The sequence below is a fragment of the Arabidopsis thaliana genome, chromosome 5 (assembly GCF_000001735.4).
Source record: "Arabidopsis thaliana chromosome 5, partial sequence".
In the NCBI taxonomy this organism is placed as follows: domain Eukaryota; kingdom Viridiplantae; phylum Streptophyta; class Magnoliopsida; order Brassicales; family Brassicaceae; genus Arabidopsis; species Arabidopsis thaliana.
In genome coordinates, this window is record NC_003076.8 from 17,346,979 (window position 1) to 17,374,010 (window position 27,032).

The window sequence follows — 27,032 nt, forward strand, 5'->3', positions numbered from 1 at the left end:
CCTTTCTAATTTCCTTTTTTTCTTCAATATTTCCATTTTTTTTAGGGTTAATTTGTAAACTAGTCACTTTTTTAAACTTAATTAGAAAAGTAGTCACTTTACTATTCATAATTTGCAAAATAGTCACTTTTCACTGTTTGATTCGTACACTTAGATTGTACACCACTTTTAGTGTACAAATATATATAAAAATACACAGCGTACACTTTATATTTGTACACTAAAAGTGATAGTACAATCCAAGTGTACGAATCAAACAGTGAAAAGTGACTATTTTGCAAATTATGAATAGTAAAGTGACTACTTTCCTAATTAAGTTTGAAAAAGTGACTATTTTGCCAACATACCCTTTTTTTTAACACCAAATCAATATTTCCATTTTTCTTTAACGTTCATTTTTTATTGTTGTATTTCCTTTTTTTGTCTTGTTTGTATAACTATAACATATCTCATTATATATACCAGAGCTTAAGCCAATTCAATTTCGAACCAAACCAAACCGAAAGCAAATCGAATTCGGTTTAACTTGGTTTTGCAAATCAAATTATTCTCTAGTAAGATGATGATGAAGATGACGAGAGAATTGAGATGACGAGGTTGCTCTCTAGGACGTTCCCGTCCGTGAAGCTTCGCGATTCCAATCCTAAAGCTCCCGAATTCAAAAATTTGAAAAATTCACAAACCCAAGTTCCGATTCCATCGTCTTCTTCTCCGCAAGAGAACTCAAAGATTCCCAAATCCAAATCCTGGTCTGTTTATCTCATTCTCTCCACGACCGAACCCATCAAAACATATGTCGGAATCACCACCGATTTTTCTCGCCGGTTCGTCCTCCTCTCTTTGAATCGAGTTTAGGTAGATTCTGATGGAAAGGCACGAGCTTTCGATTCATAGTTCTTAAGGAATGTATAAAGCAAAGTGCTTTTTGATTACCATTTAGGTTTCTGTTTCAAAAGGCTTGAGCTTTTGATTCTTTTGGATTTGAAGGAATTTGAAAAGCAAAGTGTTTGTTATTGGTTGCAGATTAAAGCAGCACAATGGTGAAATCAGAGGTGGTGCAAAAGCTTCAAGTGCAGGAAGACCATGGCTTTGTGCTTGCATTATCACTGGATTCACTTGTTTAAGTCAAGGTACTATCTCTCTTTATCTCCTAAGAATTGAACATTGCATTGTGACTGTATATATGCTTATGGATGATGATTGATGAGCTTCCCTTGTTTAATTTCCGCAGCTTCTTCGTTTGAATCAAAATGGAAGATCTTTACAAGAAAGTTACCGCGGAGAAAGAAAGACGAAGACATGAGTCAGAGTGATGCTTTGCTACAACACCGTAGGAGAGCTTTAAACAAAGTCGAGGAATCATTAGACTGTAGTTATCTTGAAACTGACTGGAAAATCTAACCAGGTAACCAAACGACTGACTTAATTAATCACCGGTGTGCTCTGCAGCCACACAAGATTACGTTTTTATGCTGGGACTTGACGACAATAGCGATAAGAATATAGCTAGTATGTGGGTTTAACTTGTCATATGGCAATAGTTTGAAAACCACATTGCACAACCTCATGTGCATTGATATTTGTAGCTGTTGTAACTTTTAAGAATGATAGGCAAAAGTCAAAACTAATGTGTTGTAAGATTTTTTAATTCATTTTGTGTCTTCAGTTTATAAAGAAAAAACAAGTATAGACAATCATTTTTAAGATATATTGAGAACTGTTGAGTCGGCAGAAGAAGTGAAATCATCTGCAGTAGCCAATTTTGGTTATGTTAAGCACGTTCATGTACCCTTTAGAATCATCACTCGTAGTTCGACACCACTTTTCCATTTTTGAGGGCTCGGCTATGTGTTTCCAAACATATTCCTTAACCAGAATGCCACAACAATACATATAATACAAAATCATACCAAATTATATACTATTTATTCAACATAATCTTAAAAATCTGTTGGGGTTATATGAGAGCATTAATAATATGCTCCTGCTTGTATAAAGAAAATAAGAAAATGGTGCAACCCACGTCCATTTCAGGCCGGTGGTTTTGTTTATTACTCCAAAACATGAACTCCATTATAACCCAAAATCGAAAACCCCTTTACTAATTCATAATCAACTATCACCATTTTCGACCAAAAAAACAAAAATGGTATTGGGTCTTCGGACAAAGAGCCGTAGAGACAATGGAGTATTCGTTGAGTATCTAATCTCAATCAAAGAGCTAAAACCATGGCCAACAAGCCAAGTCCCTGCACAATGCGTCCTTCTCAAATGGGAAAACGGCGAAAACAATTCAGGCTCCTTCATCGCGGTCGTGGGCAAAGACACTATCATGTTCAACGAGTCTTTTAGGCTAACATTAACGTTAGAACCCAAAGTTGGGTCCGACAATAAGTTCCACAAGAATCTTCTTGAACTTCATGTCTACGACGCGAAAAAGAAAGACAAGGGCGTCAAGAACAAGCTTCTTGGTACAGCATCGGTCAATCTTGCGGATTTTGGCTTGTTGACCAACTCGGTCCCCGTTGGAGCTCCGTTCACTTTCAAGAAAAGCTCAAGGAACGACGCTAGCTCTGAGATTTACCTAACTGTTGAACCGGCCGGAGAGGAGGATTACGATGAAGGAAATAGGAGTAGCGGTTCGTCGCAGCCGAAGATGAGCTTCTCGAGAAGATCGGTAGATGGCAGTGAGTTTAGTTTGGCGTCATTGACGGATGACGATGATGATGCTTCGTCAGTGTCTTCTTCGACACGGAGAGTTTCTTTCTCAGCTATGTGTGATGCTAATTCCACGGTACGCATTTTCATATTAGTGACGTAACACATATCATTATCATTTTCTGATTAATTTGAGGTATGCACGTCTATGATCCAATTCTTGGATATTCTTGGTTAAGAACATTCTGTTTGTTGACCAAAAAAAAAAGAACATTCTGTTTTATTTTTCTTAATAAAGAAAACATATAAAGTAGTCATTTTCCCAAATGATTAGCACATATTCTCTGATAATTTTACTCAATAGTCCAAAATTTATCAAAATATAAATATATTTTTTTCAACTCAATATTCTTAGTTTTCTCTGTTTTTACTAGTATAAATAGAAATGTGGGCTTCTTAACTAAATAGCCAAATTTTATGCAAAATTTATGAAGGTAAAATTAATTTGGGTTGATGAATATAAAAAGATTATAACTTATTTTTGTAAATTTTGGATTTAGCAAATACAACTTTTCCAATGATTTGTTTCATGAACATGGCTAGTTTCATGAACAAGAATAGATATTTTAGAGTCTATAAAGATCACTGTTGTGTAGTAACTTTTGCATGAATGTGATTGGGCTATCATGATCTGAATCTTAAGAATTTTATGTAAATAAGTAGAAAGTTTGAGTTTCATTGGTGTAAAAGAAGTAAGACTTATATTTTGACCCGTTGTATCAAAGCAGAACACAGAAGCGATGACGAACGGAGATGAGAAGAAAGGCTGGAAACATGTAACGCTTAAGCACAGTAACAATGAAGCAGCACTCGTCTCTGAGATCGAGAATCTACTGAGAGAAGAAGAGAGAAAGAGACAGAGCAATCAACCGGTCATTGTGAGCGCAGAGATTGATCAGAAACAAAAAGAAGATACAAATGCCTTTAAGCTCAAGAAACAGTTCTCTGAGATCAAATCTGGTCCTTTATCGTTACCTCCCGATGCAGCGAAAAAACAGATGAAACTTCGGACAAATACTCTTGCCTTAGGAAGAAAGACTTTAGGAATGGAAGGTATTCCAAGACTTAAACAGCTTAAGTCTATTCAGTTGCATTTTGACGGACACAAAGATGATAGTAGTCACAAAAAGGCGAGTGGAGTGATCAACAAGGTAGGTTTAATAACTCCGCAAGATTCTAAAACAGAGACGCTTGAAGATGAGCTGAAGGAAGCAGCGGTTCTTGAAGCAGCTATTTACTCTGTGGTTGCTGAGCATACTAGCTCCATGAGCAAGGTTCATGCTCCAGCTCGTCGTCTTGCTAGGTTTTATCTTCATGCTTGTAAAGGAAATGGCTCAGATCATTCTAAGCGAGCCACTGCGGCTAGAGCGGCGGTTTCTGGATTGATATTGGTTTCCAAAGCATGTGGAAATGATGTTCCAAGGTTAACCTTTTGGCTATCAAATTCGATTGTGCTTAGAGCAATTTTAAGCCGCGGTATGGAGAAAATGAAGATTGTCCCTGAAAAGGCTGGTTCAGATGAATGGGAAGATCCTCGAGCATTCCTCGCGGCTTTGGAGAAGTTCGAGTCCTGGATATTCTCCCGAGTTGTTAAGTCAGTTTGGTGGCAGGTAATCAAAAGAACAATTTTCCAAATGAATTTGTAAAGGTATTTTCATCTAAACCATTAATGTGAAATTAATCTTGTTGCAGAGTATGACGCCGCATATGCAATCTCCAGCGGTTAAAGGATCTATCGCGAGGAAAGTTTCGGGAAAAAGGCGGTTAGGTCACCGGAACCAGGGACTCTATGCTATAGAGCTATGGAAAAATGCCTTTAGAGCTGCCTGTGAAAGACTTTGTCCACTAAGAGGTTCAAGACAAGAATGTGGTTGTCTACCTATGCTTGCAAAACTGGTAAGAGATTAGCATTTAGTTACTTAAAACACTTAGCAGAGCCAGAATCAAGAATGTTGAACTACATTGTTATAGCTGCTTCATTTTCTTCTGTATTCAGGTAATGGAACAGTTAATCAGTAGACTTGATGTAGCAATGTTCAACGCGATACTCCGTGAGTCAGCGGGTGAAATGCCGACAGATCCTGTCTCTGATCCGATCAGTGACATAAATGTTCTTCCCATTCCAGCAGGAAAAGCAAGTTTTGGGGCCGGCGCACAACTAAAAAATGCGGTACTTAAGCTCACATGAACAGAGAGTTTGTTCTCAATCACAAAAACATTCCTTTTGGTATGTAAAATATGTAATTAAGTGCCATTGCAGATTGGAACTTGGTCAAGATGGCTTGAGGATCAATTTGAACAAAAGGAGGACAAATCTGGTAGAAACAAAGATGAAGATAACAATGACAAGGAGAAGCCAGAGTGTGAACATTTCAGATTGTTCCATTTACTCAACTCGTTAGGTGATCTTATGATGCTTCCATTCAAAATGCTTGCAGACAAATCCACAAGAAAAGAGGTAATTTAGACTTGAACACTCATTCTTCTTGTTCCAGAACACTAGGCTAATTCTATTTCCTCTCTATATAGGTTTGTCCAACCCTTGGTCCACCAATAATAAAGAGAGTTCTTCGAAACTTTGTCCCAGATGAGTTTAACCCACACAGAATCCCAAGAAGGCTATTCGATGTTCTGAACTCCGAGGTTAGAAAAAACTGTCTTCATAGTACTAATAATCAGTATGTGTGTGTGTGTGTGTTCTTGAACCTTTTGTCTTCAACACAGGGATTAACGGAGGAAGACAATGGATGCATCACAGTCTTCCCTTCCGCTGCATCGCCTACGGTCTACCTAATGCCGTCTACAGATTCCATAAAACGCTTCATAGGAGAGTTGAACAATCCGTCCATATCTGAAACCGGATCATCGGTATTTAAGAAACAATATACCAGCGACGATGAGCTTGATGACTTAGATACGTCCATTAACTCTATATTCTCTGCTCCTGGAACAACCAATTCATCAGAGTGGATGCCGAAAGGATATGGACGCAGAAAGACTGTAAGATATCAACTCCTTAGAGAAATATGGAAAGAAGATGGAATACAATGACTCTTCTCCTCTTATCTCCTATGTTTGACTTTGACGGAAACACTTTCTATGTTTCTTGGTTATTTGTATGAAGGATACTTATGGCCAAAGAGATACAAGTGGGTTTATAAGAGTAAATAAAACTTGCATTCTATTTATAAGATTCAAAAGATTAGACTAAGTCGATGTAGTTTACATAAAAAGCAAATAAAAAGTAGCAAAATGAAAAGATTAGACAAAGTAGATGTCCAAGAAACTAATAAATTAAACTGAGCATTCATAAGCTATCAAAAGATTCTCTGGCAATCAAATTTAGCAAGAACTCGAAGTTTCTGGTTAAACATTGCTCCTCAAGTCTCAATCTTTGGCTTCTTCAAATTTGCGCTTTGAGGAACACTTGTTGAAGCTGATTCTATAGCTAGAAGACCAGTGCTTAAGGCAGAACATGTCACCAATGAAGCTTGTAATAACCTAATGGCCTGCAGTGTGTAATATAAACGCATAATGTTAATAGGCAATGTTATATGTTGAAACTAGACAAGATTATTAACAAGCATTTACCTCTTCTTTTCTAATGATGATCTCTTGAACCTCGACATCATCTAATCGGATCTGTTTTTCTTTTACCAATCCAATGGTTGAGGTTGAATTCAAAGGTGTGATGATCAAATCATCTGTTATCATAAACTTTGTCCCTCTCTTCATAAAGCCACCACTGGGTATTGTTGACTCATCAGTAGTGTTAGTACTACCTTTAGATTTTGGATCTATCGAAATCATGGGCATGAGTTCATCCCAAAAATAAACAAGTGGCTTACTGGAGTCTTCTGACAAACGGTACTCTCTAATATGATTCGAAGCCATGGAGGACACATACAAGTAGAAAGTCGGTGGCTTATGGGTGGTGACAGCATCAAGTAGCTGCTTCTGACACTTGTAGTAATGAGGAAGAACACATTTAGCTTCTCGTCCGGGATCAACACTTAAGTCCTTAAAGCTTTTGCTCAAGTTTCCAATGCATCCAATGATGATTCCATCGCCAGCTATTCCCCATGCAGATTCTAGAGGTATAGCAAGAAAAGTGAAGAGAAGATCAACAAAGTCATCACCACATTCAACAAACAGAATGTTTCCTTCCTTCTTTACAACATTTAGTGTAATCGTTTGGTCAGGTGTTGATTCCTCTCTATCTTCACAGAGGCCAGGACTCGGCAATTTCTGAATCCTCTTTGTACTATATGAACTTTTCTTTTTCAGAAATGTATCGGTCAATGGATTATCCGATGTAGACAAACACTCCAGCAAAGTCGGTACCTACAAAAATTAAGAGAAAATAGCATAAGAGCATGAAGTTTAAAAGTCTAGCTGAAGAAAAATAATACCTCTTCGAGATTAACGTCATGAATCTTCTCATCCAACTTTTCACAATCTACGTAGCCAAGATCTTTAAGAACATTAAGTGTCAACCTAACAGAGGTAATTTCCACTTTCAAATCATCAGTGATCATGAATGAAGTATGATCACTCCTAACAAATACTCCACCTTCAACACCATTTCCTGCACTGGCTAGGCCTCCTCTTCCATCAAGCTGAGTCACTTCATTCATCAAAACACCACAGCTACATCTCGAGGTATTAAAATTGCTGTAACTTTCAGTACATTGCTCACGTTCCACAAACTTAGGACACACGAAATACTTGGTAGCCTCGGAATCATCTACCCTCAGCTTAAGGTTTCGACATTTCTCATGATTCAAACTGCCCGGATACAAAAGCATTTGCTTACAAGCTTCAGTCAAGAAATGCTCAATGCCCATACTCACAACACTTGCATATATATTGCTGAAACAGCCTATTGCTATTTTCTGTGACTTCTTATACATCTCCAGCAATCTAACAATCGTTCCCATTGGCAAAGTAAAAAAACTAAAGAGTAAATCGACAAAATCTTTACCCGCCTCAACAAATACAACTTTGTTTTTCTCTTCATCTATGAGTAGTTTCAACTTAATCACCGGATTCTTCAAAGTAGCTGACATGTCTTGATACAAAATCTGCACTGATACAATGAAAAAGGTCACTTTTTACACAGCCATGTTAGAGACGATAGCTACATTGATTTTGTATAAATAGGTAACAATTTTATAAAAGCTAAACAGAGCGGAGTCTGTTCATATATCATACATGCTAAAATACGTAACGAGGCTAACAATGAACAAAAACCTCAGAAGAACATAGTCTAACGTGGCATCAAAGAAATGGTTTCCTAGTGCTTAGAAACAGAAGAAACTACAAACACATCAATTCTTGGAAAAACTACTTTCATAAATATTCAACAATATGATCTATATATGCTGCGTAAGATTTTACCTTGTTAGAGTAAACCAAGCAATTGTGTTCTTTTCATAGGACTTGAGGTTTTATATAAAGCTTAAGTGGAGGAAGTGGAACAGTTTAGAGAAGACATGGTCAAAGGCCTTAATTAAAGGTTTCGGGAATGGAAGAGGCAACAAATAACGAAGTAAATCCAATTCGCCGGGTTCATGTACCACAAGTTCCGAAAAGAACACAATTGCTTGGTTTATGTTGTTTAATTATAACGGTTCAAGTTCTCATAATAACTAAACGGAATATTAAAGAAAGTGGATGTTCCATTGGATTCAATCAATTTGATATGTCAACATAATCACTTTTTTCTTTCACAATTCCGAGAACATAATAAGAGCTTTTGGACACTCAAGTCATCATTGAATACCACTAGACTTGGTCTGAAACCATAAAAGCAAATAAAGAACATATACCAAATCCACACTACAAAGCAGATGATATAAGATGAAGTTTGAGAGGAGTTATTGAGAAATGTAACCATGGATAGTGATCTTGAGAAATATCACACTTTCTTGTTAAAAGTTTCAGACTTTACCCATCAGACTGGTTCACTTCTACTCTAGAAAACTTGTCAGAATGAAAAACTAAAGAAAACTGAAACATACATTCCGCAAAAGCTTTCATTTTGCTCGGTCACAACCGCGCTTATTAGCTCACAATCAAAGAAAGTATAACATACTATTGTAACGGCGACAACTTCTATAGCCATGTTCTTTCAGAAGAACATAAACACTCAAAAGTAGTATTCATATAAGAATAGCTTAGAAGAACAATACACATCCCAAACCTCTCTCTCTCTCTCTCTCAATCTCTACACACCAAAGTTAGAGCAATGCAGAGATTTCTAAGCAACACAATGAGATGTATCTCACAGTCACAGGACAAGAATCAGTTTCTCCAATTAGTAGAAATGCTAATAGACACAACATCTTTAAAATTACCAATTCCTATAAAAGTTCCTCATGATCCATACATTCTCACTACACTTTTAGCAAAACAAGATTTTGATTTGAGAACAGAGTAAAATTTGCAATTGTGAACAAAATGAGAAATTTTACTTTAGGCTGAATCAGTCTTTGCTTTCCCTTTACTGAAGAAATCATCGATACGACGAGTCCCAATTGGCGGCGCCGGAATCTTCTTGTCGGAAACCGATTTGGTATGTTTGACAGGCTGAGCCGGCAACGGAAGCGAGTCTAAGAGGAAATCACTAGTAGGTTGGTGTCTTTTCACGGCGATTCTTAAATGATCGAGATTAACAGTCTTACGCTTCTTCTCCGCCGTAACAACAGCAGATTTCTCGGCGAGGAAGTGGAGGAAGAGTTCGGTGGAGTAAGTGATGACGTGAAGAGCTTCTGAGTTGATTTTGTTGATGTCTTTGTCCAGTTTCATTATCTTCTTTACTCTTCCGATTGGAAACTCTGGTCGGATTGATCCTTCTTCTTCCTCCATGGATTTTGATTTTGATTCTGTTGAGAAAATCTGATTAAGGTAATGAATTGTATATGTTCGACATTTTTAGGGTTTTGAGATTTACGCGCTCTGTCACGGCGGGAAAATGAAAATGAGCAATGAGAAAACATGTAAACCGGATTAACCAAAACAGCCCGAACGAAGATTTTGCTAATTCGGGTTTTCAGCTTAAACCGATTGGTGAGATTGAGAAGAACGTTTGGTAACCCGGTATGGTTCGTAGATTTTTATGTTGTAGAGATTGTTTCTACATGAGTCACTGTCTAGCTCAAACTAGTACTAGTAGTCTATTTTAAAGTTTTATATTGAAAATTTTAACCGATTCTTTCTTTTACTTGGATCACATTGTACAAGGAATTCTAGAAAGCTACAAGTTGGTACAAATCTCCTAGCTACCTGAATTGAACCCCATTGATCCTTCACGAACGCAACGGATTTAAGGAGTGGCATATCGAACTAGAAATGCCATCAAATAACAAATGAGCTTTAGAGATAGTTCCAAGTGTGGATAATGATTTGAGATTATACTTCTATATGGCTGTAGGAAGCCTTTTTTTGGCTCCGAGATGTTTCTAATCTTGAGACTTGAGAGACCATCTACTACAATTGTAGCTGTTTAATTTGTTATAACTAATCCGTTTCCTCTTTACTATTCGCAGCTTTTCACAAAATTCACACACAACACTCCTTCCTCTACAACGTTTTGAGGTTGTAGACATGAACCAATTTCATACCATTGGAACAAGAGGCTGTTGAAACATCTCATGGTCACATATTGAGTACTAGACATGAACCAAACACATCCAACAAAGTCCATTTACAACAATATACAAGAAGAAGCTAACTTTTCGTATCATTGGATCAAACCCATCATCTTAATTCTTAATAGTTAATACTAAAGATTTGAGCCACCAATAATGACAAATTCGAATATTTTGACTATGAACAGTAACAAAACAACCCAACACAAGAAAAAATATCACAGAAGCTATCAAATCTGTTTCTCATCTATGTGTATATATATATAATCAACTTACAAGACAGAGAGTGAGAGAGTTCAAGAGAGAAGAATCGTTTACAAAGTATACAAATTTCTTGAGAATCATCAATAAGGACGATTCGGTGGCTGAACCGTAATCTGAGCCGGTAAAGGTCTACCAGTTCCAGAACCACCACAATTGCTACAAGCCGCACGACCTGAACCAGAACACCTACGACATCCAACGTCACCATCGGACCATCGAGAACAGAAACACGTGACTCGTCCAGTACCGTTACAAGTCGGACAACGAGGGAATTGACCAGCCATAGGCTTTTGGTCCATGACTGATTTGATAAAGACCGCACCGGCTAAAACGCTGATTCCTGTAGCTAACTGGGTTATGACGATCGGACTCATTGTTGGTTTCAATAAGAGAGAGAGGTTTGGTTTTGGTTGCCAATTTTGGGGATAACGCAAAAGTAGAATCGTGAAGAAATTGAAGAAGAGAGACGTCTCGAGGAAAAAATAAAAGTTTTTTTTTTTTTTGTGTTCAGACAAAAGTGTGGTCTTGTTTTAATTTGATACGGTTCGGTTTATTTTTGAAGTAAATACAATTTTGGGAGATAAGGGAATGGTTGAGAAAGTAAACACGTGGGCTAGTGAGGGTTAAGTTGTTGTGTGAGGAGATGAATGAAACAGCCGTGTTTTTTTTGGATACTCCAGTTTTTGGATTTGGGTTTTTATTGGGCTGTGTGTGTAAAATATCTTCTACAAGTGTACAACCTTCAGATTTTTCTTTTTTTTCTTTTTTTTTTTCGTCAGATTTTTCTTTTTTTTAGATTATCATTGATTTATCTGACTGCTTGCTTTTTTTTTTTTGTCATCAAAGAAGCAAGCAACTAATTTTTCTACTAAAAAAAATCAAAATTTTATTTATAGTAATTGAGGCCACAAGCTTGTGTTTGACCCGCTTGTACTTATGGACGGCTCTGTATTTTACCTAATAGATTTGAATGGTAACCATTTTAATAACAATACAATTTTGACAGTTACTAATCACAAAAACTTTATCAAAAGCGTTACAAAAAAATTTACTCTCAGTTTTTTTGTACAGCTCATTTTAACAGTTTTACACTATTCCGATAAAGCTAACAGCTAAATAACTTGTATAGTTTTTGGTTACCAATCAGACCCAATATATATGTTCTGTGTGATACAGTTCTTTTGTTGACTTTTATAACATAATAAGTTTCTCGTTAGAAGTTTTTCACAAATTCACTGTAAATTAATTAATTGATTAATCGAAAGTATAAACTATGTTACGAATTAGTCAATAGGGAAATGATTAAGTTTGCAGTGATAACCGAACTTACATGCACTAAAATTAGAGGAATGTAATTCTTACTTTGTTTGGTTAGGGTTTATTGTTCTATTGTTACTATTATATTGTTGTACTATCTTGCAAGGGTTGCAATTGTAACCTTCCATTTCATTTTTTGGGTTAATTTTGTTTCTTTCACGTTTGTACTATAACTAGGTTGCTTGAATTATCAGGCGATGCACTCTTCTCCACAAACAAATCACGCGTCGAACGCAGCCATAAACATGTCCAATGGTGGACGAAGAAGCAATTCTCACAACCGCACGTGCTTACTTCCAATATCGGGCTTTTCAAATTCGGCGTGGGCCGAGTGGCCCATATATGAAGATTCTGAGCTATTGTTGCATCATTTTGAAGTTTTTATTATTGTATACTAGATGAGTACCCGCACTACGTGCGGGTTTATGTATTACTATTTACAAATTGTTTTATATAATGTCTGTTCATATAAAGTAAAGTTAAATGCATCGGTTTTGAAACATAAATATGATTTGTAATTGTTTTCAAAAAGTCCAACTATATTAGTTCATCTGAAAACGAAAATGCTTGAGTTATTTTTTATTGTTGTTCTAGATTCTCAGTTTTTTTTTTTAATTTATATATCCTTGTTCTTTTGGTTATATATTTAGTTTGTGAAACGGTGAAATTTTAGAAAATTTCTTTCTTACATTTAAAATATAACATGTTTTTATTAACCATGTCTCTGCATAACCAATCTAATCATATTCAACTTGATGTTCTTGGAAAGTTTAGTTAAGTTCTTGTCATAATCTTCTATCTTACGTATTAGTTTTAAGGATAACTCCTCAAACATCTTTCAAATTACTTGTTTTCTTAGCATAAATCTTGAAAAGCTTAGATATATTTAATCTGCATATTCATTTAGTTTCTTTCATAATAATCGTGTAATTTTTAGGCAAGGAATATGTGTAACATGTTTGGATCTCAAAATTAAAAAGGATATATTGAATTAAAAAATGTAGAAAGAGTGATGGTTCAAGTTCTGATTAATTATATCCTCCTATTTTAGTTATTATGTTGAATTAATTACTATTTATGTATTATTTATTTTATGAAGTTTAGGTGGGAAGCTCTCATGTGCTGATGTGTCAAGTTGTAGGAGAGAGTTGGCCAACTTTCATATATATGATTCGGTTGAGTCTTTAACATCTTGAATAATTGCATTTGACATCTGTAGCTTAATTTAGTTTGTTTTATTTGCTTTGCTTTTTGTTCATGACTTCATGCTTATTAGCTATGATTTGTTTACTTTGTGAATTAGTTCATTAGGATTTGTTTCTTGAAACCAAACATCATCATCATAGCTTAGATCGTTTTATCATGCGTTTGATCAATTTCGTAGTACACCATCAAGATTTATAATCCTAATGTATAACACGACAAAGATGATATTAAGACAATTGTCAAAGCTCTCTAACCCATGAAAATATTTGGACAAAAAAACAAGAGAGGATTTGGTGTCTTGCAAGTTTCAAAGCTCCTATCTTAACTTATCACTAGCTTGCTTGATCCTTTAACATCAAATATCTTATTAGGATTTAAAGGCATACAATTTTCAGTTATAAAACTGGTTCAAGCTGAAGTAGTTTTCATTAAACTGGCCTACCCCATTTCTATGCAGAGCGGTCGGGCCTTCAACTGCGGGTGGGTCCGGCTGCCAATAGCCGGAAACTGAATTGAGTTGAGCCGCAGACCGGTGAGCTACGGGTTGGAGGTTGCTTGAGGGATGGTGATCAAGGGTAAAACGCCTTGGTTGGTCAGAGGAAGAAACCCATGTTGTTGAATTTGACAGAAGAGAGAGAGCACCATCAAGATCTTGAGAAGCACCCATGTGTGAAGAGATTGTGACCTTTTCTAAAAATACGCATAACATAAAGCATCATCAAGATCATGAATACAACAAAAAGATGAGACCATGTACTTGAAACTCAAGAGAATACAAACCTTTACTGAATAACTCGGCTCTTGCGGTTTTGGTTTTGGGGTCCAACAATCCAAATCTATTGTGCTCGGTATCGGAAATCTCAGTCTTTGCAGGTTGCGGCATTAACACTCTTGATGGTACGTGCTTCGAACTTGGCCATATAAACTTTTCCTCACTTCTTGGATGGATAAGTGCAAATCTGTTCCATACAAAATCCACCTGTGGTTTCCCATCTGCATACACAGAATGACAAAAGCATCTCCAATTCTCCATCAATGAGATTGTTGTGAACCCCCAAAACTACATGAAATGATATCTATCTTGACAAAGGAAACTAACTAAATGCTATAACTGAACTATAGGCAATTTCAGAGTTCATATAAGGATAAGAAATAAATGATTGTTGTATATACCATATGTCCTTCCAGGATTTGGCTTGCGACGTCTTGCATTGTGATCTGAGAGACGTCGGCGACAGCTACGTTTCTTCTCATCAAACTCAGAGAGACAGTGGAACCTTTGGAGACCAAAAAAGTTAAGATTTTATTAAGGCTTTTGCTAACAGATTAAACAACCTTCTCTCTTGAGAAAGACTAGCTTTTACCTGCTACATTGTTGGCAGAACCGACGCTCTACGCCACTCACAACGACTTTAGGAAACTTTGAATGATTTTCACAAATCCTATGTTTCCGATGATAGTCTTTAGCTGATGAAAGATCAAGATTACAGCCTTCAACTTGACAGTGAGGAGTTTGTAACCTCTGAGGAATGGATTTCGATTTCTTCACGGGAGAAACAGAAGATGAAGCCAGAGTCACTGGAAGTCCCAAACCTTTAGCATTCTCCACTTCCCAAAAGTCTTCAAAGTACGTTCGTTTACCAAGCTTTAAACCGAGAACCGGATCACCAGAGCCAAAAGAAAGTTCAAGACTTGGAGAAGTATCAATCCCCTTTGCAAATTCTCCAGGAAGACTTTCACCAGTTTCGGATGTAAAATTGTGTGTTCTTACTTCAGCTGATGAAGAGCTAATGGAAGTTGACTTTGAGCTTTTAGAGAAAGCATGAGCTATATCAGAACCTGAACTACCAGCATAGGCAAAGCTTGAAGAATACAGAGAGGTGCAATCAAATCCATCAATTTCCCACTCCATTGGTTTTAGCTTTCTAGGAACTTCAGCTGTAGAAGTGCCAAAAGATATCAAGTTTTCCAATTCCCATTGAAACGGTGGCTTTGCATTACACTCCATCAGACACTGACCACCAAAATCTGAAAAACATTCAAATATCACACAGAGTAAATCAAAACTTGAACTTTTGCTTACAAGAAAATAGAGAAAAGATCAAAATGTTTTTCTATGTAAACTATCAAACATATGAAGAACCGAAAATGGATATTTGTTAGAAAGCTACTTATGTATGAAAGAGCATATATATTTCAGTCTTATAGATGCTAATGACAATCTACAAAATTAAATCTGTTCTCCTTCTATAACTCTGCTAGAAACCAGACAATGATATCTCAAGGCCAAACTAAAACCAGAGCAAAAATGATCTCTCAAGAAAAAAGGCAAAATTGTGCTTAGTCATGAAGCAAAGCGTTTTGGCATGAATAGGCATGTAAGGTTGCATATTAAAGTGTCTGAGAGAAACTATCATGTGTTCCCTATATTAAAACCCTCTGCTTATTCATGCCAAATCTACTCTTCACTCTAGGTTCTGTAATTTGCTCAAATCTCTATACTCTTCATCCTTTTGTTTTTGAAGACATAAAGGAGAGATTTGCTTTCTGATCAATAAATAACCATATAATTTTCATAAAAGTTACCAAAAACAGATCTCTAAGAAGCTTTCTCTCTTCCACTATTCACTAACAGAACCATAGTTTTCTACAAGCAAAGTTAAGGGTAATAAAAGTACTCACATAAAACTTCAACCTAGGAGAAAATCCTCATTTATCTTCTCTGTTATTTGCAGACATAAAAGGACAAAATCAGCAACAACATACCTCAAAACTTATGGATCCCAGAGGAAGAAGAAATTGTTCTGTTTTTTTTTTTTTTTTTTTAAGTTTACGAGTAAGTTTCAATCACAATTTTCATCCACATTTATAGCAAGACCAACAAAAAAGATACCCTCTCTCATTCTTTCATCAGAAAACTTTTTTTTTGGCTCACCAATAATTCACATTCATTAGAGATTGTGGGGGCAAAACCCTTCAAGAAAGTAGGACCCTCTCTTCACACCATTTCATTATCAAAAGCTGTTTACAGATGTAAGATTAAACTTCTCATCTGTCAAAATCATCCCTTTAATATTACATTCCGTAACATTTCTCTCTACTTTTTGCCTAACACATCTACCAAAATCAGTAATTTACAAAAACCCAAAAGAGATGATGAACCAAACCCACTAAAGTTTTCATCTTTTATTTTGGGAATAAGATCCATAGGACTAATGAAAAAGAGCAACATTTGTTTTAACCTTGTAGAGTAAGTTGGTATTAGGGTTTCTTTCACTTTTACTCATTATCTCTGATTATGATGTTATTTTTGTATGTGAGTGAGTGACAATACAAATGGAAATAGAGAGAGAGAAAAGAGTAAAGTAGCAAAATCTCAGCCGCAAATGGATGTCTCACCATTTATGGTAATATTATCACAAACTTTTTTTGTTGCTAAGTAAATACCAAAAATCTCAACTTTAAGCTATAAGATTTGCAAGAACCAAAATCTATTATTCAGAAATAAAAGATGGGTACCTGTAAATTAGAGAAGGATCTCGTCTTCAATAGAGTAAAGCTTCCATTTTTGGCTTAGCATAAGAGAGAAGAGATACAAAGAGAAAGGAGAAGAAAGAGAGAGAGAGAGAGAGAGAGAGAGAGAGCATGTGGTGTGTGCGACGCTAAGTACCAAGTTGGGAGATGTGGAGGGGTCAAACTACTTTCATCAGCTTCCACTTTTTTGGACGATTCATTTCATTACCGAGGAAAAAGCAAATATTTATTATTTATAAGAAAATATTATAAATTAAAACAAAAAGAAAAAAAAAAAAATTGAATATGAAGAGTTAAAATATGAAAAAAGTGGATTTTCGTAAGATCAAATAGCGTCAAAATCAAGACAACCCATGCTTTAGTATATGTTTTAGTTTAATTTAATACAAGCTCGTAGCTTAAGAGCAAGTTCTTAAACTGATTTAGATAAGTTAATTTTATAGTATTTATCACAAAAATGAAAAGTTGGTTGGAGTTATCATTGTGCTGGAGGACAACCGTTCAGCAGGTATGGCTCAATTATATTATTGAAAAATTAGATCCAATGGCAAATATTTTAAATTAAGGGTGTGGTCATATGTTTTAAATTGGTCATATGATCTTCTATATAATATACACAACTATGATATATTTATTTTGGTATATAATTTTTTTTTTTTCCATTTTCTTGTCTCTCTTCTTTCTTCTTTAAATAAATAAGATAATAGTACTTCTTTTTGCTTCCTCTCACATCTTTTGGCTTTGATTTTTAAAGAAAAATGATTCAATTTACCTAACAGAATTTTCGATTTTCCAGGTTCTAATTTTTGAATAACAAAACATTGTATTTGAGAAATGAAAAAGTTTACAGAAAAAAATACATTATTATTTTGTTATAATTACCAATATATTGTTATATATAGACAACTATAATAGATAATTCTTTCAATACTTTAAAAAGCAGTATAAGAAGTTGTTTAACCTCTAAACACCTATCTTAGATCGCATAAATTACTTTTTAAGCGTTGGAGTTAAGTTTCTTGTTAGGATATTGAGTTATGCGGTTCCAACCGGTTTTGAACTTAAACGTTCCTAAACATTCATAGCAGTTCTACCAGTGCACTCACTGTAAATCAGATGCATGGTTCAAGTGAGATATTTCTGTTAGGTTATTACAACCTATGCATCCTAATATTTGTAAAAGAATATATGAATTTAAACATAACTTTTTTTTTTTATTTTAACTCAATTTTCTTACATCCCGAAATTAGTTATAGGGTGTCAATGGTGGACATGATCATGGACATATAGAGAAGGGAGAGGATTTTGTGTTAAATTGGTGGAAAGATTTCTGCTACTAAATTGAAAAAAGAAAAATCCTACTATATTATTTGGGAAGTACATTTTAAATGTAACCTTAATTTTTGTAAGTAATTACATAGGTATGCCATTAAAAACAAAAAATTAAAGAGTAAATTAATTTATCTCTTTAAGGATTAAAAAGTCAAATACTAATTTAATTAATTAAATTTAATTAAAAAATAAAATACATTATTAATTTCCAAAAATAATAACCAATCAAAATCAACATATAAGATTTGATGTATAAATTTCAATTAATTTAATTTAATTAGAAAAACGAAATACATTATTAATTTCCGAAAAAGTAACCAATTAAAATCAACAAATTAGATTTGATATCTAAATTATCATATTAATTTTTTATTAATTAGTATAGTTCACTTCTCATCTTTATATGATTCTATTTTTTCGAAAAAATAAAATCATCATTATAAAAAAAGAATTAGACTTTTTCGCATATGCCATAATTTGAATTTTTAAAAACGAATATAAATTGTTCAATACATGAAAAAATATTATAACGGGTGAAAAATAGATTTAAGAAAACTTTCTACTGAGTAACAGGTCATAATTTGAAATATTTATATTCAATTTCATACATATTATATTGAAAATTTATAATCTTATATACTACAATAATTAATAACATATTAGATTTTTTTTATGTGTATGATGTGATTCAATTTTTAATACAAGCTGGAAAATCCTAGAATTGACGGGTTTAGATCGATATTAATACAAGATGGTATACTACAGGTGAAACTCTTAAATTAACAATCAAACTACAAGTGTATAATCTTAAACACTAAACAATATAGATAATATCAACAAAACATATACAACTCACTGTTTACTATACATTTAAAATCAAATAAAATAATATCATATATTTTTAAATCATCTTTACAGTAAAAGTTTTTAGTTTAACTAAAATATAAGCCTACATGCGGTATACTGCAGGTTAATATCTAGATTATAGGGCTTATTGGATCTAAAAACGGGTCATCAAAGATTTCCTAAACTGAAGCAAAATATACTGAATATTTGAATATCTATCTGTTACCAAATTATAAACAAAGAAGTTCGTAAAACAATTTAATAATTTTATATACGAAATCAATTAAATCTTAATCACAGAAAAATTAGCACAAAAAAAAGTATTCAACAATTAAAAAATTATCAAATCTCTGTGTTATATAAGTTTTGATACTATATTTGAATAAAGTGTAATATACCTTTTCAATTTGTATTCTTCAACTAATAAAAGCTAACTAATATATTTGCTAATCTTATACCTATCAAAACCGACTATCGTTTATTATCTCTATAGTATTTTTGCAAGACTTTTTTTGGTGGATTTGGGTAAAAGTGCATTCGGGTCATAAGGTACATTCCCCTAATAAATAAATATAATGCACTCCTATGTTATTAGCTAAAATGTTTAGATTATAATTCAAAGTCATATCATTAATAAAATTAATATTAATAAAATAAATGGCTTTTTGGTAAGACGGATTTGGAGGGACGGGTTTTTGAATAAACATTAATAAAAAAGTAAAATATAATTAATCCACCGTTTCAATACGGGTTAAATCTTTAATTTATTATTTTTTAAAACTACTAATATTAAACATATCAAATCATCCTAATTTAGAAAAGATTATATAAAACCAAAAATGTTATGTGGTATGTATAATGTTACTATATATAAAATTAAACTATAAAATATAAATGTATTAGAGAATGATACAATTTGCAAAACTTTTATATATAAAAAATAATTCTTAAAATTTTAAAATTACTTCTTTAAAAAAAATTACGGGACGGGTAAAGAAATTACAGAACGGATTTTACTTTGGAATTGGGTTATATGGTGGATGTATTTGAATCATTATTTAAAAAAATTTAAAATATTATTAATATGCTGTTTTAATAGGGGTTAAAACTTTAGTTTTTTAACAATTGTCTCATTGATTCGGGGTATAGCGTTACCTAACAACAATTATAAACTGTAAAATATAAATATTTTTTAAAAATAAAATTTGCAAGTTTTAATATATATTACTTTTACAAAATAAATCGTCCCGCGGTATACCGCGGGTTTTAATCTAGTTAACTTGTTATTTGTCTAGCCGTTTAGGGCACACTAGATTTTGGAATCGCAATTTAACTTGTATTCTATTCGTTTTAAATCTTTTCAGATAAAGTTCGTTCGACCATATTTTTGTTTTATATGATGGTTTGTATCTGATTAGAGCGTCAAAAAATGGTATCGAAAACAAATTTATCACCTTAACATTAGTCGACCACGAGTGCTTCAATTGAATAAAACAATATTCTTTGATGTTGATGCACAATTACGTTAGACAAAAAAAAAATCACTAGAACAATCTATGTTTAGAAGGGAGGAATCCTAAAATCAAAACCATAATGTTGATCCTAAAAGACAACTAGTCGCCATAAAACGTAGAAATTGCATGTATAATTCTAGCAACCATCACTCAATTCAAGGTAAGGTCAACCAAAATTATAGAATAAAGTCATAAACCATAAATAATCAAAACCAAACCGAACCATTATATATAATTTTACATGGTTTTGTTTTTTATAAAACCGAAAAACCGTAAAAATCGAAAAATAAACCGTAACTAAACCGAATTAGATACGGTTTCTAACTGGTTTTGATTTTTGCAAAAACGATAAACCTTAAAACCGGAAAAATAACTAAAACCAAACCGGAAAACGGTACGCCAAATTACTAATCATCTATTTCTACTTGTTAAATAATATTAGTAGGATCACAAACAGATACTTCCCAACAAATTACATCTGTGCCCCTTTGTGATTCAAAGTTTCATTTCATTTCAAACTTGTATTATTAGCTCATATGATCATATTCCTTTAACCTTATCATCATCATCACTGTATTTCAAACTATGACAATGGAGTCATACAAAACCCTAGAAATCATTCGCAAGAACACTGATTCCTCCGTATTTCATCTCATCATCAACAGACCATCACATCTCAACGCCTTATCTCTCGATTTCTTCATCGAATTCCCCAAAGCTCTCTCATCTCTCGACCAAAATCCAGATGTCTCCGTCATCATCCTCTCCGGCGCCGGAAAACACTTCTGCTCCGGTATCGATCTCAATTCCCTCTCTTCAATCTCGACACAATCCTCCTCCGGTAACGACAGAGGACGATCTAGCGAGCAGCTACGCCGTAAGATCAAGTCGATGCAAGCGGCGATTACAGCGATTGAACAATGCCGGAAACCTGTAATCGCCGCTATTCACGGCGCGTGTATCGGTGGCGGTGTTGATCTGATTACCGCTTGTGATATTAGGTATTGCTCTGAGGATGCGTTTTTCTCGATTAAAGAGGTTGATCTAGCGATTGTTGCGGATCTTGGTACACTTCAGCGATTACCGAGTATCGTTGGGTATGCTAACGCCATGGAATTGGCTTTAACTGCTCGGAGATTCTCTGGAAGTGAAGCAAAGGATCTTGGTTTGGTTTCTAAAGTTTTCGGATCTAAATCGGAGCTTGATAATGGCGTCACTACAATCGCCGAAGGTAATCAATCTAGTTTTGCTTAAATCTGTTGAATCTATGGTTGATTTGTTTCAATTTTGATTTCTGAGATGATTGAGAGTATGAGAATCACATTTTTGCTTAACTCTGCTGACTCTATGATCGATTTTTGTTTCGAGTTAGATTCTGGGATGATTTAGGGTTCGAATCACGTTTTTCGAACGAATTTTCTCGGAATTCGTTTCATTTTTCGACTTTTCGTTTAATCGGTTGGTTAAGTCCTGTTGATTCTATGCTTGGTTTGTCTCAGTTTTGATTCCGAGATGGTTGATTTGTGAGGGAATGAGAATTGGAGTTTATGGATGTTTTCAGGAATAGGAGGCAAGTCTCCTTTAGCTGTGACAGGGACAAAGGCAGTGTTATTAAGAAGCAGAGAGGTGAGTGTAGAACAAGGACTTGACTATGTAGCAACTTGGAACTCGGCTATGCTTATATCAGATGATCTCAACGAAGCTGTTTCTGCTCAGATGATGAAAAGAAAACCTCGGTTTGCTAAACTTTGATACAGTCTCTCTGTTGCTTCTTTATCTTTCAAAGCTCTTCTGGTAACTAAAGTAATAAGATATTACTTCAAATAAGTTTAGTTATTGATAGTTCCCTAATTACGGATTAGGGCTATAGATAAAATGGTCTTCTACACATGAGAATATGATTAATACTCTGCACAATGCATATTGGTAAATGCTATACCTCAATGTTTATTAGTTTCTGTCTCTTCTCTCCATTCATTTCACAGTGTATCTAGAAATCAGAGTATTTAAGGATATGAGCATCGACCGGAAGATTTCCAAGTATCTTATAATCTGATTTTCTAATACTTTTTGTTTTCCATTGGATCCGTTACCATGGAAATCTTTGCCGTGTCGATGCATGTAATCAGAATCATATCCATTACCTTATTGTCAGACACAACTGCATATACCAACAGTGAGATGTGACATCTCCGGTGAACAGATTACAAACCTGTTGTGAACTCATCCATTCTGGTATCTAAAAACATTAAACAAGTACGGTGGAAACCATAAAATGGTCTTAATCAATTTAAACAAAGCAAAAAACGTCTCAAATCATATCGAATCAATCGTAAACATGGAGGGCATAAGAAACTGATCGAAATCTTCAACTTCGAAAGCAGTCACACACAAAATTTTCTTTCGAGCAGGTGAAACTTCGGATAAAATAATTGCTTAGTTTCACTCAATAGACATGAAAATATACTATGAAATTAGAAAATGGCTCAACCGGCTGAAGTAGAAGAAGCTAACCCTAAAGTTTTTAATCCTTTACCTTCTTTTTCTTTTCTTTCTTTATATTTGCCTCCCGCTTTAAAAAATTTGCAGTTTTTTAAAGAGTGATTGAAAATACTGTAATATGGTTTGCACATTTTAAAGAGTTGATAGAGTGCTTCTTAGGCTCGTCCATTAGCCGCAATCAGGATTAGTAGCCACACGGTCAGAGTTTTTTCAGGTTATGAGCTTATTCTTGTTTAGCTTTATGTTGATGAAGCACATTTGTAGGAACTTTACTCATCTTTGTTTCGTTATTAAAAATTGTTTTATTGATTTGTTAGATGGTTTCTCGTGAACCTTTTATACCGCTCAAAGAGGATGAAGTAGCTGAAGTCAGAAGTGCCTTCTCTGGAAGAAATAGGTATTTTCAGAAGCTTTTGCATGTCATGTGATTTACTTATAGGATTTTAACCAGTTTTATTGCTATCTCAGATCGAATTTTTAGATTATTATATTGAGTGCAATACAAAACTTTTAGATTATTATACATGCATGTTCATTATAAAAAGAATGAACATTAGACAGTAATATAATTTTTTTTTCTTTTTATTAATGTTTAACAAAATTACAATGCCTTAACCATGAGTATGATGAATATGACTATAACTGCAACGACAAAGTTTTCTTTCAAAACTACATGTGCGAATATACCTATCTCTTCTCATACAAGCTCTTGCGCAATCAAAACAATAACCAATTTTGCCTATTTTAAGTATTTGGTTCAGTGAACGTGGATCGAAAGGACTTGCTACTGGATTGAAAGGATATATTCTCTCTTCTTCACTAGATTCCTTTATAAGTATTGATGTACCTATCAAATTTTGAAAAGATATATCAAATTCTTAAACAATTTTTTGTTGTTGATTATAATACTGATATATTATCCTAATTAAATAAATTTAGACTTACATGAAGAAACAAAAATTAATAGAGTTAAAAATATAAAAATCAACTTCATTTCTTCATAGAAATTAACCAATACCACAAAAAAAAAATTACAAAAAAAATTTGTGAATCGTTTTGAATTCTTTTTTCTTTTGTTTTGTGCTGGAGTTATTAAAACAATATACAGTCATATTTATAGGCTCTATAGATACATATGTTATACAAAGAGTTAATTTTCAAATAAACGTTTTATTTTGTTATAAACGAAAGTTAAGTAACCTATGTATGTTTGTTTTTGTTTTTAAACTATAATTGTTTTGTTACATCATGAGGTTTTCAACCCACCCTACACATGGATTTATTCTATACATATTCATAAAATTCAAATTCAATTAATAGTAGTTATTAAAATGTGTTATTTATTGGTATAACTGATAACATACATCTAATAAGTACATACAATTAGCGGTTTTAAACTTTAAAATTTAAAATTACTATTGAGGCAAACATTTTATTTAAAATAAATATATAAGTCAAGGAACTAATAAATATATATAATATATAAATTGATTAGAAATGATTAATAATTTATATTATATATACCAACTCAAGATGCCTATCTTGCTTTTCTAACAAAACATAAATTACTTTTTGATTCCTTATTTATATTTATGATCTTATAGATGACCAAATCATTTTATTTCATACATGCCTCGAATCTATCCAAACTCTTTGTACATATGTATATCTTTTTTTTTTTTAATTGCGTAAATGATTTCTTAACCAAAAATTCCATAAATCCCCTTATTTGTTTTTCTTTTTTTGAACAAACACCTTCGACTTGTTATCTATAGAGACCATATATTTTTTAAAGTTATATAAACAAAATATTTTAAGATGTAAACTGATTAATTTATAAGATTTGGTATTAAGTTTTTTCAATATTTTTATAAGTTTAAAACTAAAAACATTTTTCAAAATTTGTAGAATTTTGTTCCGGGATCGCTATCAACTTAACGGAAGTGGCAATATCAAACATATTAAATATTTCTTGAAACTCTTTAGATGTATTTATTGTGTAGATGAGCAAAATAAATTTATTTAAACGTAAAAAGTTTAGAAGAAAAATAAAACTTTCTCCGGTTATGATAAAGAAGTTTAATTTTATATTTTTTTAATATTTTCAAATAATTTTTTATTTATCAAGAAGCTGTCAAAACACTGTCCCTGGTAGGAATATTTTTCATTGCCGGAGCTACCACATCTTCTAGAAGCCCTTGTTGCGGCCGACACTGATCAACCGGAAAAAACAATCCCTCTTCGAGATTTGCCGGTGTGTTTTCTTGGGCTTTATTGACTGGATGATTTTGGTTGGTGAGCTCACCTAATTGTGCTTCTTTGCTCTCTTCTTGGGTTTGAGATTTTTTGTTCATATCTTGAGCATTATGTTTATGTATTTTCGTTTTTTTATTGGGCCATTGACGTGTCTTATCGGGTAGGAAGAAAGGGTAAGTATAGTGGAAGTGGAAACCTTCGTAGGTAATGATATATGTGTTAGACTCATCAATTGATCTCTCCACTTGCTTCTTTGCATTGCATATTGGGTTTGTGCACTTGTAATAACTCCTAGACATATATCACAAATATAGTAACATTAGGCTTGTGACCGAAAACTAAGTATACTAAATAAAACTTCCATATGTTGATTTTAATACGTATCATTTTGGCCGAACCAAAGAAGTTCGATATGCATATACAATTCTAAAACGGAGAATGCATATATGTACCTTGGGTTAGGGCTATTTTTGATTGATTTTTGGCCATATTTTCTCCATTTGTATCCATCATCACACATTCCATTACTATTGTTCTTCACCTTTAAAGTGTACCTATCCACCTTGCTCAAAGTACTTCTTTCCAAAAGAGGAACTCTATACATAAATATAAAGGAACTCATGAGTACTTATTATTAAAGGGCTATACTAAACATAAGGCAAAGAGATGTATTCTTGTAATTAAAAAAATAAATATCAATTACTTACGTTGATTTAGAGATTTCTCGGACTGGGTGGGTCAGGGGTTCGACCAAGGCCAGAGCGTTTGCAATATCTTGGATTCGTGGACCGGAGTAAAGTGTTGATGTGACGAACTTGTTGGCAATGAAATCTTCATTTGGCATGAGCCCATGCATATGATGTTGGTCTTGAGGCAGAAAGAAAAGAGGTGGCTCATAAACAAAAGGATCTTCAACGGCGTTGTTTCCACACCTTCTTGCCCACTGATAACCTTCTTCTTCCATATGAGTATGGGGACAAGAAAACTTATGCGAGCTGGTGGTGAGGGGGAGAGGGGGAGAGGGAGAGAGGGATTCTTTATTCTTTTAACTTTTAAGAGTAACGTGTGTTGAATTTCTATTTACTTTTCTTTTTTTGAGGAGGGGATCTACACGAGTTATATATAATACCAAAATTAGTCATGTGGATTCAGTTTTGTTATACTTGAGTTATATGCCATATTATTGTTTTTAATAAATTATCTACATTAATTAATGTGTTGAATTTATATCAATTTATCTTTTATCTCTAAGTTTTGTTTTGCACAACATTATTATAATCGTTAATAAACATAAAAACACTATTATCATTGATTTTTACTTTTTGGAATGTCCACCATCTTTTCACACGTATCGATTTACACTAGTTTAGAGATAGTTTTGGAGGAATCCAAATAGTTTAGATATGAAATGTATATATGTATAAATGATTTTTTTTTTTGAGCTTCTAACTTGTTGCTTTAAAAAAACTTATTATATCCAGAACTATTATTTATACCTAATTAAAAAATTTACCTCATTAGATTTGGCATCGAAATTTTGGACGCGGCAAAATAAAGTTTTCTAACTTCAGAGAGTGAGTCACAGCTAGGATTCCGTGATTGAAAACTAGGAGCATGATGTATGTTCTACTCTTCAAGACCACATCGTCCACATGATAAGAATATCAAACAAATTATGGTCGTTCTTTTCCATAGACACGAGGAGAATGTCTGGGATTTGATAAGTTGGTTTATGCTTATACCTTACGTCAAGATGCATTATGATCGGCTAACTATCATGATCACAACAAAATGAGATAAATTCTCCAAATTGGACTGAATTTTTCTGATATACATCGATAATACTAACACAAAGCACTATTATACATGTGTGGGTTATACATAGTTTTTC

The 27,032-nt window shown here is 33.8% G+C and overlaps 10 protein-coding genes across 16 annotated transcripts; 3 read left to right on the forward strand and 7 right to left on the reverse strand.

Moving 5' to 3' along the window:
• Positions 1-586: 586 nt before the first annotated feature.
• AT5G43210 (Excinuclease ABC, C subunit, N-terminal) lies at positions 587-1,768 on the forward strand. Its single transcript, NM_123687.3, has 3 exons — positions 587-824; positions 1,024-1,130; positions 1,232-1,768. The coding sequence occupies exons 1-3, from the start codon at positions 589-591 to the stop codon at positions 1,399-1,401; spliced, it is 513 nt and encodes a 170-aa protein (NP_199135.1). The 5' UTR covers positions 587-588; the 3' UTR covers positions 1,402-1,768.
• On the reverse strand, positions 1,744-1,908 carry AT5G43211 (uncharacterized protein; the record flags this gene model as incomplete). The annotated part of the gene is made up of 1 exon (NM_001125893.1): positions 1,744-1,908. The coding sequence occupies one exon, from the start codon at positions 1,906-1,908 to the stop codon at positions 1,744-1,746; it is 165 nt and encodes a 54-aa protein (NP_001119365.1).
• Positions 1,898-5,955, forward strand: AT5G43230 (EEIG1/EHBP1 protein amino-terminal domain protein). Its single transcript, NM_123689.3, has 7 exons — positions 1,898-2,794; positions 3,447-4,328; positions 4,411-4,614; positions 4,715-4,888; positions 4,979-5,176; positions 5,248-5,361; positions 5,443-5,955. Exons 1-7 carry the CDS (start codon positions 2,147-2,149, stop codon positions 5,767-5,769), a joined length of 2,547 nt encoding a protein of 848 aa, NP_199137.2. The 5' UTR covers positions 1,898-2,146; the 3' UTR covers positions 5,770-5,955.
• Positions 5,956-5,997: 42 nt separating this feature from the next.
• On the reverse strand, positions 5,998-8,160 carry AT5G43240 (hypothetical protein (DUF674)). 4 transcript variants are annotated; one of them, NM_123690.3, is made up of 4 exons: positions 8,119-8,160; positions 7,131-7,802; positions 6,310-7,062; positions 5,998-6,227 (listed from the first exon to the last, which is right to left on the reverse strand). In NM_123690.3, the coding sequence occupies exons 2-4, from the start codon at positions 7,785-7,787 to the stop codon at positions 6,099-6,101; spliced, it is 1,539 nt and encodes a 512-aa protein (NP_199138.1). In that variant the 5' UTR covers positions 7,788-7,802; positions 8,119-8,160; the 3' UTR covers positions 5,998-6,098. The 4 variants fall into 4 exon arrangements, with proteins under 4 accessions (NP_199138.1, NP_001318734.1, NP_001119366.1 ...); NM_001344477.1 differs by having other exon boundaries at positions 6,007-6,227; positions 7,131-7,807; positions 7,933-8,149; NM_001125894.1 differs by having other exon boundaries at positions 6,008-6,227; positions 7,131-7,807; positions 8,119-8,144.
• Positions 8,161-8,866: 706 nt separating this feature from the next.
• NF-YC13 (nuclear factor Y, subunit C13) lies at positions 8,867-9,728 on the reverse strand. The gene has a single exon (NM_123691.2). It carries the CDS (start codon positions 9,586-9,588, stop codon positions 9,196-9,198), a length of 393 nt encoding a protein of 130 aa, NP_199139.1. The 5' UTR covers positions 9,589-9,728; the 3' UTR covers positions 8,867-9,195.
• Positions 9,729-10,398: 670 nt separating this feature from the next.
• On the reverse strand, positions 10,399-11,362 carry AT5G43260 (chaperone protein dnaJ-like protein). The gene has a single exon (NM_123692.5). It carries the CDS (start codon positions 11,006-11,008, stop codon positions 10,715-10,717), a length of 294 nt encoding a protein of 97 aa, NP_568623.1. The 5' UTR covers positions 11,009-11,362; the 3' UTR covers positions 10,399-10,714.
• A 1,946-nt stretch (positions 11,363-13,308) lies between these two features.
• On the reverse strand, positions 13,309-16,902 carry SPL2 (squamosa promoter binding protein-like 2). Of its 3 annotated transcripts, none has more exons than NM_203146.4 (5): positions 15,924-16,700; positions 14,522-15,185; positions 14,331-14,434; positions 13,938-14,150; positions 13,309-13,847 (listed from the first exon to the last, which is right to left on the reverse strand). In NM_203146.4, the coding sequence occupies exons 2-5, from the start codon at positions 15,163-15,165 to the stop codon at positions 13,549-13,551; spliced, it is 1,260 nt and encodes a 419-aa protein (NP_974875.1). In that variant the 5' UTR covers positions 15,166-15,185; positions 15,924-16,700; the 3' UTR covers positions 13,309-13,548. The 3 variants fall into 3 exon arrangements, with proteins under 3 accessions (NP_974875.1, NP_851122.1, NP_199141.1); NM_180791.3 differs by having other exon boundaries at positions 15,840-16,700; NM_123693.6 differs by having other exon boundaries at positions 13,315-13,847; positions 16,677-16,902.
• A 3,946-nt stretch (positions 16,903-20,848) lies between these two features.
• DCI1 (delta(3,5),delta(2,4)-dienoyl-CoA isomerase 1) lies at positions 20,849-22,532 on the forward strand. Of its 2 annotated transcripts, NM_001085229.1 has the most exons (3): positions 20,910-21,614; positions 21,756-21,841; positions 21,945-22,421. In NM_001085229.1, exons 1-2 carry the CDS (start codon positions 20,969-20,971, stop codon positions 21,770-21,772), a joined length of 663 nt encoding a protein of 220 aa, NP_001078698.1. In that variant the 5' UTR covers positions 20,910-20,968; the 3' UTR covers positions 21,773-21,841; positions 21,945-22,421. The 2 variants fall into 2 exon arrangements, with proteins under 2 accessions (NP_199142.1, NP_001078698.1); NM_123694.4 differs by lacking the exon at positions 21,756-21,841 and having other exon boundaries at positions 20,849-21,614; positions 21,945-22,532.
• Positions 22,533-23,494: 962 nt separating this feature from the next.
• On the reverse strand, positions 23,495-23,879 carry LURE1.1 (Putative membrane lipoprotein; the record flags this gene model as incomplete). Its single annotated transcript, NM_001036922.2, has 2 exons — positions 23,495-23,732; positions 23,831-23,879. The coding sequence occupies 2 exons, from the start codon at positions 23,877-23,879 to the stop codon at positions 23,497-23,499; spliced, it is 285 nt and encodes a 94-aa protein (NP_001031999.1). The 3' UTR covers positions 23,495-23,496.
• A 950-nt stretch (positions 23,880-24,829) lies between these two features.
• WRKY49 (WRKY DNA-binding protein 49) lies at positions 24,830-26,243 on the reverse strand. Its single transcript, NM_123695.3, has 3 exons — positions 25,849-26,243; positions 25,594-25,737; positions 24,830-25,432 (listed from the first exon to the last, which is right to left on the reverse strand). The coding sequence occupies exons 1-3, from the start codon at positions 26,103-26,105 to the stop codon at positions 25,009-25,011; spliced, it is 825 nt and encodes a 274-aa protein (NP_199143.1). The 5' UTR covers positions 26,106-26,243; the 3' UTR covers positions 24,830-25,008.
• Positions 26,244-27,032: the final 789 nt, after the last annotated feature.